This window comes from Typopeltis vanoorti, chromosome 1 (assembly GCF_054136105.1).
Source record: "Typopeltis vanoorti isolate ZY-2024b chromosome 1, IOZ_Tvanoo_1.0, whole genome shotgun sequence".
Lineage (NCBI taxonomy): Eukaryota > Metazoa > Arthropoda > Arachnida > Uropygi > Thelyphonidae > Typopeltis > Typopeltis vanoorti.
In genome coordinates this window covers 58,575,168-58,597,430 of record NC_143549.1, presented here as the reverse complement: position 1 = coordinate 58,597,430, position 22,263 = coordinate 58,575,168, and the positions used below count along the sequence as shown (strand labels likewise).

The 22,263-nt window shown below is 35.8% G+C and overlaps 1 protein-coding gene across 1 annotated transcript in view; it reads left to right on the top strand.

Annotated features, from left to right (window-relative positions):
* Positions 1-7,291, top strand: part of LOC150110019 (matrix metalloproteinase-17-like) — a 56,545-nt gene extending 49,254 nt beyond the window's left edge. The window contains exons 8-9 of the mRNA XM_090390694.1: positions 2,576-2,839; positions 6,933-7,291. Of these exons, the coding sequence (XP_090246820.1) occupies positions 2,576-2,839; positions 6,933-7,045 (377 nt within the window). The 3' untranslated portion in view covers positions 7,046-7,291. The remainder of the gene's footprint in view (positions 1-2,575; positions 2,840-6,932) is intronic.
* The last annotated feature ends 14,972 nt before the right edge of the window (positions 7,292-22,263 follow it).

Genomic DNA, 22,263 nt, shown 5'->3' with positions numbered 1-22,263 from the left:
TTCTTCATGCAAAATATATCCTACATTCTTTTGAAATGCCTATAGTCTCAGCAATTTCACGCACTTTGACTCGCCGGTCATCCAATACCATATCGTGCACTTGATCAATGATTTCTGATGTTGTTACACTTTTTAGACGTCCTTCACGTGGATCATCTTGAAAGCTGGTACGGTCACGTTTAAACTCGGCAGCCCATTTCTTAATTGTCGAAAACGAAGGAGAAGAGTGCCCATAAACTTTTATGAATTTCGAATGAATTTCGTTTGGCGTTAAACCTTTTTTTACAAAGAATTTTATAAACGCACGATACTCAATTTTTTTCCATTTTAAAGGATATAGACAACACTTTTGCTTCAGACAGCTGTATAAATCAAACTACTTGATAGAATGACTTGCAATTTCACATGGATGCTTATGACCGACGTACCAACTTAGAAAACAAATAATGCCGATAGTGTTGCCATCTATGGTCGAGGCCGAGAACTTTTCAGAACACCCGCGTACATTAAAAAAAAAAAATACTTCTACCTCTACGGCAGTCGGATTTCGTGATACTTATAAGTTTAAAACCACTAAAACCTGTACATGGTCATGTGTAAATGTCCGCACCGTCTCTCGTTTGCAACAACCCAAACATCGGGGGTGATGCTATCCTCATTACCTGAGGCCTGAGGTGGACTGAAAAAAATCACATGTGTTTTTATCTCTAGAGCAGGGTTGCCGGAATATCTAATCTTCAGCCCCATTCATGGTATTAAGGTGATATAGATTTCCAAAATTTGTGGGTGGGTTGATGACATAAAACAAGAAACGGACAGATTTAGCAATAGATAAGCTACACTAGATGTAAAAATTTTGGGTCCAAACATTATTAACGAATTAGTTTAAGTCTTTGCAATTTTATATAATGCAGCATATCATTTTCGGCTAGGTCCCAAACTGCCAGCCTATTTTCGTCTGTTCAGTATCCAGATGGGAAGGTGACGATTTGCGACTGGGTCCAAAGCTCCAATAGATTCTCCACATTCTATGGTCTCCTACCGCTATTCTAGCTTTAACCCATATGCTAACTATGTAAAATTAATTTGGAAGTGAATTAATTGGTATTGAATTAATTATGAATTAATTATGAATTAATTAATTCATACGAAGCTAGTATTAATAATGTAAACTTAATTGTGTTGTACTGTCATTGTATCTACTGCATTCTTAGGATACATATCTAGAAATCATGATGCTGATGATGATGTTACTGTCTAATGATAATCAAATCGGATGACACTTTAAAATTTAGTGATGTATCTAACGTGCAAATTGTTTACCAAACTAAAATGTATTGGATAACTTTCAAAACCATTGCTTACTAAGCAGTTAATATAGCGGTAGCAGATTTTGTTTTGTATTCTTTTGTTTTTCATTTAGAAAACGTGAAAACAAACATAAATCCCTAGTGATGATGAAATTGCAACACAAATACCAAATAAATTTCAGCAAAACGGTTAAAAAATCTATTTAAATTGATCTTTAGTTTAATTAGATGGTTAGTTTTTTGACCGGAACAAAGGCTGGCGCTTGGATCATTTAGAATTATGAAAGCAACCAAGGCTTTCAGTAAGCATTATGTCTGTTAATTACATGCAACCAACCTTTGATTTACCTATTTTTCGGAATAAAATTTCTGGAACGAAAAATACTGCTGCTTATATATGAGACCGATTACATTACCTTCAGTTGAAAAAGTTTTTAATAGTTAAAAAGTTTTACGAAAAATGTATCAAAATATAAATTAAAAAAGTTACAGACAAATTTTCAGTAGTTATAGAGGAAAAAAGTTAACCTGCATATAAATATTTGAAATAACTACCGAAAACAAACAAACAAACAAATTGATCCTATTTTACAAGATTTCAGAAAAACAGATCTAAACCAGACAATATTCTAGTTTAGAAGTATGAAAAATTGTTGGGAATAAGATGAAAGCTTATACAAAAAATTCACAATGATATTTGGAGAATCATGAAAGAACGTGGAAAGCATGTAGGCAAATATCCCCCCCCCCCCCAACACACACACACCACAGTCATCAATAAAATAATATAAAAGGCGTTAGCGGATTCTTTTGAGCAGACAGCCATCAATACCATTGACAAATTCTGAACTACATTTGTTCCTCTCAACCTCCCGCTTCAGAACAAGAAACATGTCTTACATATACCCACTCTGTTTCCAGCTCAGGAAAGAACAAATGTGTTGTGATCGCATTGCTGGGCGAATAAAAATGAAACCAATTTCATCAAAAGTTTTCACGTAAGAATATTTCAAAGAACATCCAAAGAGAATCTTCCAAACAGGCATGAAACTACCTCAAATGTCATGAGCAACATACAGAGAGGGATCCGAAAGTCGCAAGATCTTCAAATTCACCATTTGTTAAATGTTACAATTCCTCGGTATACCATGAATCATTACGAAAATATTTGACAAAAAAATCGTGATGCTGCACGCATACAGTTACAAGTTATGACTTCGATCCAGTGTTTTTTTTTCCCTAATATGGTTTTATTTATGTTTCAGGGCAATACTACTGGATATTTGATGGTAATAAATTCACATTGGATAGTCCAAAGCCCTTAAGTGATCTGGGTCTTCCACCAGAATTAACCAACTTGGATGCTGCTATGGTATGGGGCAAAAACAAAAAAACGTACTTTTTTAAAGGTGATCAATACTGGAGGTATGATGATGCAACAGGTGTCATGGAGAAAGGATATCCTGAAAAAATTCAACGGTGGAGAGGTGTTCCGGAGGAACTCGACTCAGTATTCACATGGTCAGATGGTAAGTTGTATTTAATTTTATTTGCATTGACCCTTAAGTATGCCAGACGTAATTTGCATGTTATGGATCAAATACGCATCCGCATACGCTTCATATCCGTCATATATTTCAATGTAATATCAATGGTATTACAATTTTAATAAGCACTTCGCATCCATGATAACTTGAACGTCTATAGATGTCTTGGCCGGTAGCGTGGTTAAAATACAGTAACAGAAAGAATAACTTGGAGTTCAGTTAATGGCCCTTTCGGTGTTTTGATATTCTCTATTCTTGTCATGGCATTCTTGCTTTATTTATTTATTTATTCTTTCTCCCTAATTATAGTGTTTTAAGAAGTATAAGGTAATTTCTTGATTTTTCTTTCATTCTTTTGAATCTTTCAAATTACTCGCTTCAGATTTGTATAATTTTAAACATAGAGGTTGTAATGGTTACTCTGCAATTCATGGTTTAATTAATTCTCTCATGCTAAGAAAAAACAACAAGGCTTGCCTTGATTCGCAAACAGCAATTCGCAACGTGAAATAACGAACCATAATACTTCACAATGCAATATTACTTTGGGATCAAGATCCAGTTTTGTTCTATGAGTCATGAATAACACTTCGTTTTGATGCTATTTCACCTAGATCAAACGAATCTATTTCAAATGGATATGGAGAGAGAGAGAGAGAGAGAGAGAGAGAGAGAGATGATTACTTCCTGAAATCTGGTTATCATTCATCTTCGAGTGGCACTATGTGATCTTTGTCTAGTTAAAATACACTTTTTGAAATAATTTACGTTTTCTTCATTTCATTTTTTCTTTTATATTTACCGGTATTTAATATTCTTAAATGTAGGATAGATTCAACAGTCAACTATAATAATAACTACATAAGACTACACAATACAATTAGGACGTGTTTCTGAAAATCCGAAGGTTCTGTCTCTACAAATGCTCCCTCTATTGTCAATTTTGAGAGATTATACTGTGTGTACTGTGGGTGCATCGTCAAAGACAATCCGAGATTCTGTAAGCTTAACCATCAGCAAATCCTTTCCCATTTAATTTTAGACTTCACACAGATTTTGATGAGAATTTTTTTCTGGGGAGGGGGAAGAATTGCATCAATGATTATGAATATTTCTAGGGATACTGACGTATTTTATTCATTTTAATTTATTATTTGAGAATAATGTCGTAATTCGAAATTTATATAAGCTGAGAGTATCGTGGTGTGGTATATTATTGATACATTTATCATACACATATATACTGTATTTTTTAAACATTTGTAATCATTATACCCCACCCACCAATAATAAATCTTTATATATACACACGTGCATGGTTTATGAAGTTGTGAATCTCAGAAGACTTGAAAGCAAACGTTTAATCTATTCATACGGACCACAGCCGACGTGTGTGTGTGCGTGTGTGTGTGTGTGTGTGCGTGTGTGTGTGTGTGTGTGTGTGTGTGTGTGTGTGTGTGTGTGTGTGTGTGTGTGTGTGTGTGTGTGTGTGTGTGTGTGTGTGTGTGTGTGTGTGTGTGTGTGTGTGAGAGAGAGAGAGAGAGAGAGAGAGAGACCACGAAGAACCGTTGTAGTGCTGAAAGAATTATTCTGCTCGTTAAAGCTAGAAACTTTCAGTTTGATTTCTGTCACCAGAAACAAAAGAAAATGTGAGATGGCACAAAGATTGTAAGATCGGACATCACAAGCAAGAAGGGTTAATAAAGATTATCAAGCTCATGTGAGTGGTCTGTGCAATGCTCCCTATGAGGACAGATTGAGGATTTGTGGGTTGCAAAAGTTTGTTGATAGCAGAAAACGGGGGGGGGGGATATGATAGAAAAACGAAGTTACTTAAGTGATTTCATAGGATTAATATAAGTTCTAAAATATTTCCTAAAAGAATATTTAAGAACTTGGCTTGGGGGGGTGCAGAACAAGAGGTCATCCCTGGAAGTTGGGTAAGAGTGTTGTTAGCAAGAGCATGAGGACTACATTTTTCGCTTGGAGAGGTGAATGAATGAAATGGGTTGCCTGAGTCAGTTGTGAGTTGTGAGATAATGGTTTCAAGAGTATGATAGATATTGTGTTGATAGTTTGGGTCTACCACGGTGAGCCTTAAGACTCCATGGAGATGCCCTTGCAGTAATAATAATATAATAATAATTACCAGAATTCCTTTACATTCGTGATCTCACAAAGGAATTCTGGTAATTAATAATAATAATAATAATAATTGCCGACCTTGGTTGGCCGAGTGGTTAGCGTATCTGCTCTCCAGCCAAAAGGCTGTGGGCTCGAATCCTGCCTTGGGCATGGATGTTTGTGATTGTCTGTGGAAATGCTAGTGATGATGGTGGTGGGCGGTAATTGGCGTTGGTGTAGAATGTAGATGACGATGGTAGTTGCGGTTCGTTGTAGTTGGTAAATTATAAGTGGTGGAGACAGAGCTGTAGAGTAGACGCCCTTCCTCGATGAGCCATTGGGCTCCCTGGAGGCGTCATGTAATAATAATAATAATAATCTGTTAATTGGGTTTAGCTATTCTGGAGAGGAAACACCCAAGTCTTCGGGAGTAAAAATACTACCCCTCCATGAGAGAGAGAAAGTGTTTAGAATGTTGGCGAAGTGGAAGTGATTCGGCATCAAAAGTGGAGGAATATTTCTCAAAATCATTGTGGAAAGTTGCGTCGAATAGAAAGCGGTGTAACATGATGATGTTGAAGAGTGAGTGTCAGAAGTTTTTAATTTTTAGACATTTTAGGCCAATACCATCCTAAATCGATTTTTTTTTTCCTGTTATTGATTCTTGGTTGACTCGCATACCAAACATTAGCACGAAAGATTTCCTTTCAAAATCACAGCTGATCGAGAGCTATTCTACCTATAAATAATGGAATAGCTCTTGTCAGACTTAAAAAAAAATGATTAGCGTATTAATAATACAGATGTATGCACGTACATCGTTACGCGATTAAGAGTGTATTAATGATCTCTACGGACAAACTAACTCACTGATCAAACAAATTCCAAATAAAGGCTGTCATTGTTCAAGGAATTCAAAAATCGGACAGATATTGGAAGAAACTTCTCCTCCAGATTGTGGCGTATCTCGTTTTGGTAAAACCAATGACAAAGGATATAAACATTGATTTTGCTATTCAAAATAATTTACCAATTACTAATACTTTATGTTCGTAAGTCATCGAGAAAATAGATGTAGACCTCATTATAGTTAAGAAACAAATTCAGAAATGATTTCCAAACTATAAGCAGATAACAAAATCCTTCACTAACAATAATTGGTCGAGTGGGGATGAAAATAAACACTTTTGACCGAAAAGGGTCAAAAATCTTACAACGTTAGCATGATTACACAGCTAACCGTTTCTCAAAAGTTGGTATTAATAATGAAAACCTTCAAGACATCATACAAATGACAATGAATGAAGGAGACTTCCCTAATTTAAGAGAAGAGGTAGAAACTGCAGTTCAATATTTTGGAGGTGGAAAAAACGCCGGGCATAGATGGAATAACTCAAACTACTGAAACCAGGAGAAGAACTTATTATAGATGCTACACTCAAAATTTATCAAGATGTGTAGAACAATGAATCATGGCCTAATCATTGGTGCACGTCTGTTCTGTTTCCTATTCCTAAAAAAAGGGAATAGTACAAAATATAGCAACTATCGGTACAGTTGAACTATCGGTCTAATTATTCATCCCAGCAAATTTTCCTAAAAATCTTATTCTCTAAGATAGAGAGGAAACTAGAAAGTTTACTTTAAGAGAACTAAGTAGGATTCCTTAAAAAAACAAGAGATCATTTATTTATAATACATCTCATTGTAGAAAAAGATATTGAATATAATAAAATACCAATGCCTTAATTTATAAATACACAGAAGGGCTTCGATTCAGTATGATATGAAACATTGTGAAAAATGATGAACCAATATGCAGTCATTTATAAATTACTATTTAGAAAAAAAAATCCCTGATGTAATTTGTATAAAAATAAAGTTACGCATTACAAATACTTTTCTACTTTTTTAAAATTATGTTAAATAGAGATTTGATTCTGTTTTTCAGGTCAAACATACTTCTTTAAAGGAAACCGATACTGGCGTTTTAACAACGATGACATAATAGTTGATGAGAAGTTTCCTCGATCAGCAGCCGAAGACTGGTTTGGATGCAAATAGCTGGACAATATTAGAAAAATTCTGCGAAGTCTTCCTTGTCAGATTCTATTGACGAATATCTGAGCAGTAATTAGGCTCAACGAAATGCAATATCCGTTTTATCGTTTAAATCAAACTGTCTCCTTCTTTTATAGACATGCCGCAATTATAAATTAAAATTGCTCTCAGATTATTCATTTATTTCTTTACATTTTTATTTTAATATTTAAAATAGCGTTTTCACTGTGATTTTCAAAAAGTTTATTAAAGAAAAGAAAATAAAGAAGTTTTTATTTGCGTGCAGAAGACGGGACCCAATCAAAATATACCAAAGGATTTCAAATACCTGATTTTTATTTTGATAAAACTTCAACAAAGTGCCACCAATATTAAACTAAATTTCAGTATTCCGATTTCCAATACTGGCAGTAACTTAAAAACAAGTATTTCCAATTACAATAAAAACACTCATTTTTATTTCTAAAAAACTTAAAATTTATCTGCAGCATCAAATATGTTTCAAGCGTGAAGTTGAAAAAGAGCACTCCAGACGCAGCTCAAATTATCCGGAATATCTAAATCCCTGTGGATCCAGATTTTTTTTTTGAATGACAATACAAACTGAAAATATAAATATGCTATTTATTTCACATTAAAATTAGGAATAAACACTATGAATGAAATTATAAAACATAATTTTTACAAGAAATATTTTACAAGAAATTTGTCGATTGTCGTATTCTTTCTTCTCACTGGGAGTTCAGAAAGGCTAAATTAGAGAGGAGCACACCGATCATAAAATTCATTCATTTTTATTTATTTATTATTATTATTTTTAACAGAGGCTTGCATAAACGGGTGGAAACGTTGCTTGTTCCCTAATGCTAAACTACCAGAAGAAAAACCACATTACAGGTTCGAGTTCAATCGTTGACTAGTGGAACACTTTTTTGGACATTTTTTTAAGGTCATTAGAAAGTGACACCCCCACTCCCTCGGAAATCTTACAAATCATCGATACACCTAAGCTTCACTATTCTTGATGACCAAGTGTGGGCTGCCAACTATCAGATAATCGACAATTCTGTCTTGGAAGCCAAACAGTGTTTATTTGGCCAAACATTTTTGTCACTTTAGGTGTCCAAAATAGTGGTGTCACATCTGGTGATGATAAGCATGTTCTGTCTAAATATGTAGGACAAGCGAAAATTATAATTATAAGAAGAATATGCATACTCACAGTATTTAATCTCCATTATATTGCATATATTAAGAATATCTTTAGATAATATTCATTGCCTGGTGTGAGATCATTATTCTACTAGAGCCCTGAAGTTGCTGAAAAAAATACCAGTGTTAGTTTATAGTGGAAAATTCCTAGATTATCTAATCATTTGCCACACTCAAGGAACTACATCTGCAGTAGGTTTACTTTGGGTGGAACATGACAAACTGATTAATTGAACACTGAAAGAGAAGCGGAATTATTTGCTATCAGCAACAATCTAACATAAATTATTCGTATACTAACCAGAATATCGGATCATCCTCATCATTCTTTTGGTATCCTGGACCCTTTTCTTAGCCGTCTCTCCCTCGCTCCAAATATACCGCAAACATCAGGTCTCCTCTTGGCAACACAGATCATACTATGTTCACGTTTCCTTTTATCCAGCTAATCTCAGCCTCGTGTCCCTTAGTACTAAACGCCACTAGATGGGACAACCCCTGATATTTTTACATCTCTTTTTCATATAATGAATATTGTTTCATCTTTTCCCATTTTTTGCTATTCGATTGAAGCACTTGCTTCAATCGAATAGCAAAAACAATCTTTTCTAGAATGAGGACATTCAATCCTCACTTCACACAAATCGCACGATCACTATTCAAGCCTGGATTTTCTAACAAAAGTGTCAAAGCAATCCAAAATAAAAATTCAGCATATCTCAAAAGGTTCAAGTCAGAAACTCAGCTTCGCACTTAGCTAGGCTGACTATACGTACTGGTTTGAACGGAACAGTACCGTTTTTTTCATATTTCTCGGCCGTCCCGTCGTTTTAATATAAATATCAGTTTTGTCCCGTTTTTAATAAAAAACTTAATATTGGTGAATCATAAATTATTATTCATAACCTATAATCGCATATCAATATCATGGATACTAGTAATTTATATAACCATGGAGTCGCATTGTTCGATACCAAATATCGATATCTGTAGTGATTTATTCAGAGAAAATAAGAAATACATGTTGGCAGCCCTTGTTCGTCTCAGATGCGGCCTCTGCTCTGCTGTAGCGTTAGTTTTTGCTAACCGGTGGCTTTGTTATTCAATGCCGGTGGTTTAAATTTCATATTTTTTAAAGTTTTAAGTATTATTTTTTAAAACTTTAAGTCTATCCTTGCAATGTCAAAGAGGCGAACTGCGGTTTTAATGACGATCTCCAGAAAGAATTCAAATTTATTAAACTGGACAAGCTGTGTAGCGATGGAACAAAAATGGTATGCCAACATTGTATTGTCCATTTTTCCGTTGCTCATGGAGGCAGAAGCGACATCAACCGACATCTACGTAGCCAGAAACATAAGGATGCTGAAAAGACTTTGGTTTCAGTTAAACACGTCAGCTCGTTTATGGTGAGACGTGATGGTGATAGTGCAAACCATAAAATTGCAGCATGTGAAGCTCTTGTTGCTTATCATACTATGCGTTAGGGACAACGTTTCCGCGCAAATGACTGCTTGTCGACATTGATAAATAACATTTATGAACCAAAATTTCTTCTGCGCGTGCCAAATCAGAAGCAATAATTAGCAACGTTTTACCACCAAACATATTAGACAAAGTAATAGAGGATTTGAATAAAACAAAAAGCACATTACAGTCAGTTTAGATGCATCAAACAAAAACGACATCAAACTTTTTCCAATTGTTGTGTGGTACTTTTTGCCAAATTCTAGTGTTCAAGACAAATTTATAGAGTTTATTTCCTTACCTGAAATACAATCCTCCCCCCCTCTACGTCTACCTAAATTTTTGTATGGGTTCTGTTACTGAAGAATAATGGTAAGCTCAATATTTTTATGTAACATTTTTTTTTATCGTCTTACATTTTCATGAATACAAAATATTACTTAACCCCCGCCCGTTTTTGCCATCTCAATGTTCCGTTTTTGTCTCAAGGAAATATGGTCAGCACTTAGCCTATACTACACCCTCTGTCCAAAACGAAACCGAACTTTTCGAAAATAGAAGAAACTAGTGGCGCCACCTGTTGTATCGTTTTGTTGTCGAAAGCGGCAACCTTCATTAGCGTTATGTCAACTGTTTATGACATTTGTTTCATTAAAAGCCATATTGTAGTGCTATAATTAATTATAAGAGTGATAGTATGTTTTGACGAATGGTCGGTCGTCACGATATTCATGCCGTATGCGACGAATTCTCGCAATCAATCGCTTCAAAACTTCGAGATTAAACTCACCATTGACCAAGCTTTGGCCAAGCGGAACGAATTCTTATGGATAATGCCCTTCGAATCGTAGAAACAAATCAGCATTGTCTTTACTTTTGACTTCCCCAAGCGAATTTTTTCGGATGGCCCTCTTCTGGTGGTCTCCACTCAGCACTCTGGCACTTTGTTTCGGGCTCATACTCAAAACACCAATTTTGAGCACTGAACCAAAATTGACCACTGCAAGGACCTCATTAAAACACGCGGTTTTGATAAGGTCCTTGCAGTGTTCAATTTTTTGGTCGTCGGTCAACTTGTGGGGAACAAATCGCGAAGGCCCAAACTCCCGGTCAAATTGTTGTGCACAGTTGATTTTGGAATCCCCAAAATTCATCTTCAATCAATCTCATGGACGATTTCGGGTTTTCTTTGATGAAATCACGCACTTTTTGGATGTTAACTTCGCACGGTCCAGTTTTTGGACGGCCCGGCTTTTCGTCGTCCTCAAGCGTCTCACGACCACTATGAAATCGCTTAAACCAATCTTAAACTTGAGTACACGATACGCATTCATCACTGTATGCTTTATGAAGCATTTGATGCGTTTCGGTAACACTTTTACCAAGTTTAACACAAAAGTCAATCGCTGCTCTCTGTTTGAAACTCATTTTCCGACCAATCGTCAAAATACACTGTCACTCTTGGCACTATAACTCGGCTTCTAATGAAACAAATATCATAAACAGCTGAGACAATACTAATGAAAGTTGCCGCTTTCGACAACAAAAAGATACCACAGGTGGCGCCACTAGTTTCTTCTATTTTTGAAAAGCTTGGTTTCTTTTTGGACAGAGGATGTATAGTCCGCAACAGCTATAAAAAAATTAACAAATTAAAATCAGATTTTTAAGCGTCAAGTGCAAAAAAAAAAGTTTCCGACTCAAACGTCAGTTATGCTTACGTCTCTCTCTCTCTCTTTCTCTCACAGAACCCCCCCCCCACCCACACAGACATATACATTCATATGGTATCAAAGTAGCATCACCTAAAGGTAACATTGTTCTCTCGGAATCAGTCTTTTTTCCAACTGCTGTGTAAACAATCAAGAACCATCACCTCCCGCTCTACTATGAACAACTCACTGAATGTTTTCTCTGATACTTCGCAAGAAGAACGTCGGAAAAGTCCTCAGTAACGTAGATACTAATAAATCTCCTCATCCAGATGTTATTCGCCCAAATGTGCTAAAACGGCTTGCACCAGAAATTAGCGTCCATCCCATATAGTCTACTGAAGTTGTCATATACCACGGAAGCAATATTATGTCTAGTCCATTCCTAAAAACGGAGATAAATGACAGCCATCAAACTATCATACCACTTGCCTCATCTTAATCCCCTCGAAAACAATGGAAGTCATAAAGCCGACTTCGTCACTGCCCAGAGGTTCACCAATTAATTAGCAATCATCAATATGGATACCATTGCTCTAATTCTCCTCAAATTTACCCACCTTTACAATGTAGGAAGGTTGACTAAGAAAACGCATCTTGGTTGGCACATCATGGAAAAGTTTGAAGAAACTCATGTGGCTAGTCTTGGCATTTCCGAGACGTTTGATTTGAAATGGAATAGAAGCCTTCTCATCAATTTATCATCCTGTGGACTTTCCTTCATCCTTTACGATTGGGTCACCAGTTTTCATATCTGGTCATGTGTGTGTGTGTGTGTGTGTGTGTGTGTGTGTGTGTGTGTGTGTGTGTGTGTGTGTGTGTGTGTGTGTGTGTGTGTGTGTGTGAGAGAGAGAGAGAGAGAGAGAGAGAGAGAATGAAGAAAGATTTTTCTTCATTCTCCCTTACTGTTGATAATATTTCGATCTCCAGCAAGGATCGTTTTTCTCTTCTTGGATTAATTTTCGTCCTGGCAAAAAATTGTCCGCTTTTATTCAAAACACTGCTTCGTACCTTCACAATTACTAACACTTCGTAAATCTCAAATCCGCCCGTCCTAAGAGTATTATTTTCACATTTGAGTGTGGCGAACCCAAAACTGCCTTTGGAATTCTATCGTATAGGAAGATAACACTCTTTTTAATACACTTAAATCGTTTTATAATAGCTCCTCTGTTTCTGCATTTTATCTTTTTTTTTTTTTTTTTTAATATGTATTTTTTCATGGGCGCTGTTTCACCGAACTGGCCGCTATCCTTCCTCCATTTGTGTCTATAACATGTAAGAAAACCAGCAGCTGCCGATTAACATCATGCATAGTTCAGGTGCAAAATTATCGAACCAAATTCTCATTGGCTTTCATTCCGTTCACTTCGTTTTCCTCCGATGACTACAACTTCAAGACACACACACACACACGAATAGATTTTTTGTTTTTCCTTAACCACTGACTGCTCGACAATCTTGGGTGATAGGTTTTGTGACTTCCCATTTCAAATATTCTGTCAGATATACTTTAAAAGTGAAACGACTAAAAGTATTTTTAGAGTAATCTCAATATAAACAGGTTTTCTTATTTTTTTTTATTGACTGATTTATACTTGCTATTTTAATTACGGTCGAACAGAATAACGTCTACTTAACTGAGTTCAAAAATAAATTTTTTATGTGGTATATTTTAATGATCTCAATAATATACGTTGATATTTAAGAAGCCATTTGCGTCCATTTCATTTCAAAGCACCGATTAGATTCTTTTTGCTCATTCTGTTCGTACACACATTACAAATTTTCTCGGCTCGAACTGTGAATGAGATGATACTGTTATTTAAGGTTTTTATGAAAACGGATGAATTATCTCAATTTTAATTTTGATTTAAGCGGACTAATTTTAGTGAGAAATTAGGCAAAATAATTCAAAAGTAATATAAAACTAACACTGTAAGTAATACATATAAAATAATTACTACAAAATAAAAATGTAGCTGTAATTTAATTTCTTAAATTGGCTTTCATTTCCAAAATTATGTTTTGTTAAATTACGGTTAGCATTATTTTTATTATTATTATCAGACTTCCATGGAATCAACGCAGAGGTCCCATTATCACACATACAGCTCACCATATCGTGCCTTAAGTATATTCACCGTCGCTGTATTCATCATCTCTGAGGAAATGTATTCCAATCACTCACCACTCTCCCTGCAAAAAACCTGCTCCCCATTCCCTTAAACCCTTTTTATACAGCTTCCAGGGATGACCTCTTGTTCCTCTCATTCTGTGTAAAACCTCATCCACATTAATCTGGTAATAATTCCTTAGTAACTTATATGTGTCGATCATATCCCCTTCTCCTATCCACCAGTCTATGCAATTTGCACTTCCTCAATCTGTCTTCATACTCAACATTCCACAGACCAGAAACCATCTTAGTCAATCGTCTCTGGATCCTTTCTAATATCTCTTTATCCTTTTGAAAATTAGGTGACCAAATCTGTGCACAGTAATCCATATGTGACCTGATCACAGCCTTATATAATGGAACTATAACATCCTTATTCTACACGCCAGTATCCTGTGTATCATTATCATAATCCTCTATGTTGTCCTCACGAATCTAGCAACGTATCCCTGAAATGTTAGGCCTTGTCCACAATCACTCCAAGATCCCTTATCTACACGACTTCCTCCGAGATATTCCCACTAACTGTATACTCTGCATCCCATCTTTGCTTCCCAAAGTTTAAAATTTTACACGTTACATTCAACCAGTAACTCCACTCACTTTTCCATTTAACCAACGCATTCAAGTTCTCTTGCAAATACACGACATCTACTTCACTCTTCATAGTTCTTCCCAACTTTGCATTACCTGGAAACAACTGCATGCCACAATACAAACTATTCTCGATATAATTAACATGTAAGTTATAGAAGTTAACAATATCTGATTTTTTTATGACATGATGATTTGAAAGAAAAAAAACGCATGTTGAAAAATCTCTTTTTACAGCCCAAATCGTGTTGATCCATTAGTTTCTTCAATCACACAGTTTGTACCATATTATTTCGATAGTAAGAAACAGTACAACAAAAATATTATAAGCATCGTAAAAAATAATCTATCAAAATTAAATAGGATAACACAATTCCTCTCTTCGGAAAATAGCAACGCTCCAAAAAGAATGAAAAAAAAAAAGTATTTTGCTTACTCTATTCGAACTCTGAGATTTAAAAAAAATTTTTTTTTTTTTTTTGGATATGATAAACATATATTTTTCAAATTGCATTTGTAAACTAGTCTCTATTTTCTTGGCTAATTATTGGAAAATGTACACATATTTTACCCTTTTGTTATAGTTTCTATTATTTTGGACATTGTAATGTTTTGTTTACCAAACCGGTGCGAGACTATCACTCAATTTATTGGGGGTCTGAAGTGACTTGAAAAGTACTATGTAAATGAAGGATTTCCAGATTATCTACCAACCAACAATATTTAAAATATACTATTAAATTTTCAATATTTCGTGGATGGGACTGATACCAAAAAATATGACGATGGATTCATCCACCATTTTTATGTGTCTTATCGGCGAGCTATCACAATGCGTCCATGTGTTCGGAAACATTGCATTAGCTGATATCCAGTAAAATCTGATCTCCGGTTTAATGTCTTTTCTTCCTTTATGGCTAAAGAGCTGTCTTCTTGTTTGAATAAGAACACGGTCACTGCAAAGCCACATCATAACTGAAGACGGATATACAAACAATAAACAAGTGATTTTCATCGATTCACGAAATGCCACAGTAACTATTACAATCTACTTCTCCCTGCCATAAGCTATGCTTGATATAGAAACCTCATTGGAATAGCTATGATTCTGGTTCCCTACTGTACAGATCAAACAATGAATTTATTCCAAGCCACTTCAGACCTCCAGTAAGCAGCACGGTGGCACCAGACGACTAAAATCGTCCACCTCCTGAAGACATTCATAAACATCCACGCCACAGTACAATAAGAATCACATCCTGTTGGCCAAAAAGTGCAGACGCTATCAGGCCTGTAGAAAGTCTCTCTCTCTCTCTCTCTCTCTCTCTCTCTCTCTCTCTCTCTCTCTCTCTCTCTCTCTCTCTCTCTCTCTTCCCTCCTTCTCTTTCTGTCAGGCATCCGATCTGCCCCATTTTTAACTCATCTCAGGTCAAGCTTTCACTCCCTTCGCGTATGCGTGTCAGTACTTAATAGGCCTGACTAATGTCCAAGCCAATCAGATACATCGGAAAGGCTCACTTTTAAATAGTATTGCATGTATGAAACTGTTCTGAACAGGTTGAACAAAAACAAAACACTAAATGATGATTTAAAAAGAGGTAACTTTTTATTACTTTTTAATTTTATTATTAATATTCCAAATGGACATATCTTAGGAGTTCAAATTAATAATGCAATTAATTTTATTTGCAACACACGTAACAGTTACAAAATGAAATTAATTTAAGAGACCAAATCACGTTTTTAATTACAGCCCTGATCAACTACAATTATGATTATTTTGTATATTCACACCAAGTTCTCAGTGTCTGATTGATTTTGAAAATATTGAGGGCTTTTTGGTTCGGTGAAACACCAAAGAGGGACACTTATTGTTGACGTTTGGGGTAAGTCATTATTGCAGAGACTAGTGAGCGTTGGTTGGAATTCAGAATAGCGTAAAACTGTTGGTTGAAATTCAGGTTTCCTGAACAAAAGTGGGTAGCCTTCTATATCTCGCATCAAGTCATTTTTACTCTTAACACGGGCTTTAATGGAAACGGTAGATCGTTTTCTATGTCTTCTGCGCTTTTGACAGCACAACCAGCAAAGAAGAAGTCCAAGAAAAAACAAGAATAAGGATATACTTGTCCTGCAGTAAAAACAATCACCTATCATATCAATGTCATCAGTGTCTGGTCGGCCTTGGTGGGATGAAACGCTGTAACACAGCGATCGATTGCACACGAAATCCTGGTACTTAGGATGAGATTGTCGGTGTATTCGATGAATAAAGATGTGCTTGCTTGAGTTCGGTTTCATCCGACCAACCATGAAAAAGAATCGTTTGAGATGAGATCTCTTGGCATCCGTTTTTAATTTTTTGTCGGAATTACTGCCAAAACCTTCGTTCACTATTTCTTTTGATGAAGTGGATGGTGATCGTAGAAATCCTGTTAGATTAAATTTATCGTTGACAGTGGGACATGGTGTGCTAATTTGTACATGAATGTCTAGAGGGACAGATCGTGCAGCAGAACCCACATCGGATTCGTTTAGGTGACCACTGTAGTTATGAATCAGTGCGCTGCTGTTAGGAAATGAATGGGATTGTTTGGCTCCTCTAAGTAGCAAAGTGACGACGAAATGAGTAAAATGCAGCATGGTCCCAAAGAAACCTCCATCTCGTCTGCCTGAGAGAAAAGAGTAGAAAATATGAGTAGTTTGACTTATCATAAGCAGATATATTACAATTTATATAGGCTATTTCATGTAGCTTAAAATTATAATTGATTCATAATTACTGCACTTGTGTCCATAATACCGGCTACTCATTTTCTGAATATAGTATGAGTCAACTTTAGTTGCTAGTTAAATTGGTACTAAGGAAACTAAGGTAAACAATATCGATGAGGCATGAGTGCATTATATCTGTCGACTGTGTGTGTGTGTGTGTGTGTGTGTGTGTGTGTGTGTGTGTGTGTGTGTGTGTGTGTGTGTGTGTGTGTGTGTGTGTGTGTGTGTGTGTGTGTGTGTGTGTGTGTGTGTGTGTGTGTGTGTCCTCTAATGGATTTAAATATCTAAAATGTGTATTCTGGAAAAATGCATAAAAAATATATCCATCCGCAAAATATATTCCAAGATGGAAAATGTTTTCCAATGTTTCCTTTCACATCCGTATACCATAGTTCAAGGTCAAGAGAAAGACGCTCTTATATTCCCAATTCCGGAGAAAGAATGTAATTAAGCCTTTCCTTTCATCTTCGTGAAAACATATATCACTATGAGGAAAAACATTGCAGTTATTGTGAATAAAAGTTCCGCAGATTAAATATGAAATATAAAAGGAAGAAAGATTTCCCCCCCCGTGTTCTTTGCTCCTTTCACACATATTGAATAACAGTAGCAGCGAAGAAAACTATGAGAGAATTTTTCAAAGAACTTCAGATCCACTTTTGAAGGGAAGTTAAGTAAAATAATCTCCATATTACCACATATTCCATGTTCTAATTTCAGTTTATCGTAAACAGACAACCATGAAAAAATAATCAAAAGAAATAGGCTGCATGCAGAAAAAAAAAGCGTTCCCAAAACCTTGCGGTTCTGTTTCAATGCGGTCTTGGTTCCAATCTCAGCAAGTCCACTCTCGCTTCCAATCGGTTATCGATCCAGATTTTTTTTTCAAACAGAAATTCAACTATTAGCTTCATGAATCCATAACATTAATTTTTAGTTGACACTTAGGACTAGTTTCGTCTCACAGGGTGTCATTCTTCCATATGCATGATGTTCGTGTTCTTTTTTTAATTGTCTTTTGCTAAAAATCTCTTTTACTCCATTCTGTCAAATTCGTGCATTTATTTCAGTTTTAGATTTTTTTTTCAATATTTTGATTTTCTCCAGTTAAGCATTCCTAACTGCGAAGTCATCTTCCTCGGAGATTTTAAGGTCCTAACGGAACTAGCTATCCTTTTCCAAGTACGAATCAGATAGCTTAGCATTTGCTATCAACAACGTTCTTTATAAGTTAAACATATACCTACAAGAATATCTGAATATCCCTTATCTGAGCCTTGAATAACTGTTATCCAAATATTTTTGCCAGCCATATCTTTCTACATGCACATGGCTCAATTAAATCAATATCTACAAAAAAAAAAAAAAAAATATATATATATATATATATAATAATAAAAAAATAAAAACTAATATTCCGGCTTCTTTCTTTTCCGGCAATTCGTCACTAACAGTCTCGATAAATCTACTGATGCTTGATAGTGTTTGAGATTTGAATATCAGAATATCAAAAAAAGGTTTCGTCCTTGAAACTCAGGTTTCAAGGACGAAAACCTTTCCACCTCTATATCCAGAGGCCCGCAAGAAACAAGTGATCGCATTCTGATAAACCCTGAACCTTCGCTTTAAACTGTTCCAATTCGAATCTATTTTACTACAATCCTCCAAAAATCAAGTCTAATTTTCTCCTTCATTGTCTTTAAAATGTCTCCCTCCCACCTACAAATCACTTCCAGACAACAGTAGTAGCAGCCAATTCAGCACGGGTAAGCAACTCGCCCTTTTGCTATTCTTTCATGAGAAAATAGTTATAGCTTTTATAACTTAATATTTAAAAAATCTATTGCTCAAATGACTAACTAACTGAGGCCATGTTAGTTGATTCCTGGTTCCCTTTGGAAGAATCGTGATTACTTCAGACCAACAAAACAATCCTCTTATAAAAAGACTAACTACGAACTTTAGCTGAGCAGATAAGCATATTCCAATGTCGTTAAAAGATTTTAAAAAAATCAGAATGCTTTAACTATCTACGTTATGTATTTCAGAGCGGAAGTAGATTCACGAGAGAATCAAATTCATATTGCTTTTATGCAGTAGGATAGCTTCCCCCCCCCCCCCCAACTGATTTCCTATGACGAGTGTTCATCCAGCCGAACACTAGCGGCAGAATTGATGAAACAGAACGTAACTGTTTTTAAAGAATTGACCTCTGCTCTGAGCTCTATAATTTCACAAATAAGGCTGCATGCAACTACTACATATTCGGGAAACTCATTTTCAAATTGTAAGCCTAACGGTGGAAAGTATGTCTCTATGCTTGGACATAATGCTGGAAACCTATTGTTTATTTTATTCAGTTACTATATCGTTTACATCATCTAATTCCTAAAAATATTAACTTATGCAAGAAAATTGATAGTTTATACCTCATATCAGCTTTATAAAGCTCTCTCTCTCTCTCTCTCTCTCTCTCTCTCTCTCTCTCTCTCACACACACACACACACACACACACACTTTCAGAGAGTTTTCGTGAAAAAGCAACTTTCTAAAAAAGCTCCAAACGTACCTAATTCTAATTCTGCACGAGTGAAGTTTTCCTGGAGCGGAAAACCCAAATCTGTTTCATTGGACTCTACTGTTGTCCCCAGCTGAATGGTTCCCAACACGAACAAGATTCGAATACCATAAATGAAGACAAGTTTTGGAGTCATTACTTTTTTTGGTTTTTTCCTCTTCGCCTTTTATTTTTCCATCTCATAGAAACTGTAATAAAACATAAATACGTTCAACCTAATATGATTTTGGATCAATATCTACAAACATTAAAAAGCAAAAGTTAAATATGTCTGAAAACGTATTAACTTCTATCAGTGAATTAAAAGTCGACTTCACAAAACTTTCTGACGTTGTTGTGCATTTCTGAAACGGATCCGAGTAAAGTCAAGGGAGTTTGACATGTGGACAGTTTTATTTTGATGATGAATCTTGTGACTTCGTGGAGGGCTGAAGAATCATACTAATACCCCTTTAAAATATCATGAAAGCAAAGAGAATGTTCATTCGTTGTTTCGGTCTGTATCTGCCTTTGGTATAATGAATGAGCACCCATTTAATTCCTTTTGAACAGTTTACTGCTTGCGTTAGCATGGTCGCGTCATAGTATAGTCCAGCGTTTCCCAAACTTGCCCTAAGACGGAACACTTCACAAATCCTGAAATTTTCAGGGAACACCTTGGTTATTTTGTAATGTATTAATTAATAATTAATTGTTGATTTAGCTCATTTTTTTATTAATTAATAATTAAACATCAATTAAACATAAACATCTTTAAATTAATTTGTGCTGATTTTCATTGACATATTCCATTCTGATCATCAAAAATGTATAATATTATTATAAGTACTTACGAGTGAATGCAATTTTTTTTTCCTGTGTGCTAGTAGTTTTCCCCTCCTTTTGTACATCCTGGAGATCGCTTTGTAGGCTGGTGGTGGATGAATCACTATCTATTGTGTCACAAACAAACACCTTCCATAAGAGATTTCTTAACACTAAAATTAAACAAAATCCCTTGTCTCTTATTCATATTAAAATTTAAATCTGCAGGCCTATTACTTTTAAAAAAATCACAGCACTACAGTTTCGAAACTTTCACCCTACAATAAGAACTTGCGAAGAAGGTATTCAGTATTACTAGATTTGAGAATCGGATACAGACTACCTTGATCTTCAATTTTAGTGGAAAATTTTTCTTTATACTTCCTTGCTGATTGGTCGCTAACATTTGCAACACAGATGTTATTTCTTTCTGTTTTGAGAACAGAGGATACGTCGCCCATTGTTGTAATCGGCTTGCAGGCAATTTTTATGATCGGTCTTAAACAGCGGTATTCTCTTTCCCGATTGTCGAAAGATCGAAAGATTTCGATGTGTGAAAATTAACGATAATTCAGGAATATTTCCATGTTTAAAAATATGCCGTTTGGTCACTGACCATTTGCTACACAGATGTCAATTCCTTCAGTTTTGGGAACAGAGGATAAGCCGCCCATTGTTATAATCCGCTTGCAGGCAATTTTTATGACCGATCATAAACAGCGGTATTGCCTTTCCCAAATGTTGAAAGGTTTCGATGTGTGAAAATTAACGATAATTCATGAATACTTCCACGTTTAAAAATACACGGCTTGGTCACTAACATTTGCTACACAGATGTTATTAGGCGTTCTGAGTCTGAACTTTTCGACATATTCACGAATATTATTCTCCTCAGAATATTTCCACTATAAAATATTTATTCATGAAAAATGTTTAGAAAACTAAAATGACAAATTCCACGAATTCTCGCGGAACACTTATTCACCTTCCGTGGAACACAGTTTGGGAAACTCTGGACTATGATCCGTGATCGGTGAGTTGCTATCATACTTCAACTATTTCGCAAGTGACATACCTGTGATTTGATTCGACATACTTGTGGTGACATTGCAGAAATGAATGAACCAGTAGATTATACGGGAATTGTGGTGAATGAAGTGGAGGTGAGTAAGCTATTGCATAACCTCAATGTCAATACATCTGTGGGATTGGATGGTATACCAGCTCATGTCGTACGAGAAGCGGCTAAAGAATTTTCAGTACCCTTGACCATTTTGTTTAATTTGAGTCTCGGGTCTGGGTTAGTTCCGAGGGGGTGGAAAGAAGGGAATATAGTTCCACTGCATAAAGGTGGTTCCAAGACTGCTGTTGTAAATTACCGACCGATTATCATTTCAGGAATCGTTGTCAAGGTTTAGAGAAATTAGTCAAGAAAAGAATACAGGATTGGATAGATGAAAATGGGATATTGTATGGGGGACAACATGGTTTTGTGAAGGGTAGATCATGCCTCAGTAACTTGCTCACGTTTTATAACACAGCGACGGCTGAACTGGATAAGGGTAATGTGTTTACAGTGATTCTACTGGACCTTGCCAAGGCCTTTGACAGGATACCACATGGAACCCTAATCAGTAAACTGGAGCAGATGGGGATGGATATAGGGTTGGTGAGATGGATAGGAGGGTAGTTGATGGAGAGATACCAGAGAGTGGTTTATTCAGGAGTTGAGTCTAAAAGACGGCTTGTGACTAGTGGTGTGCCGCAGAGCTCTGTTCTTGGACCGCTACTTTTCAATTTGTTTATCAATGATATAGGAAAGGATCTGAGAGGAAGTGTTCACCTGGTTGCTGATGATGCAAAGTTGGGTGGAGCAATTGTTAGTGCGCCGGATGTCAA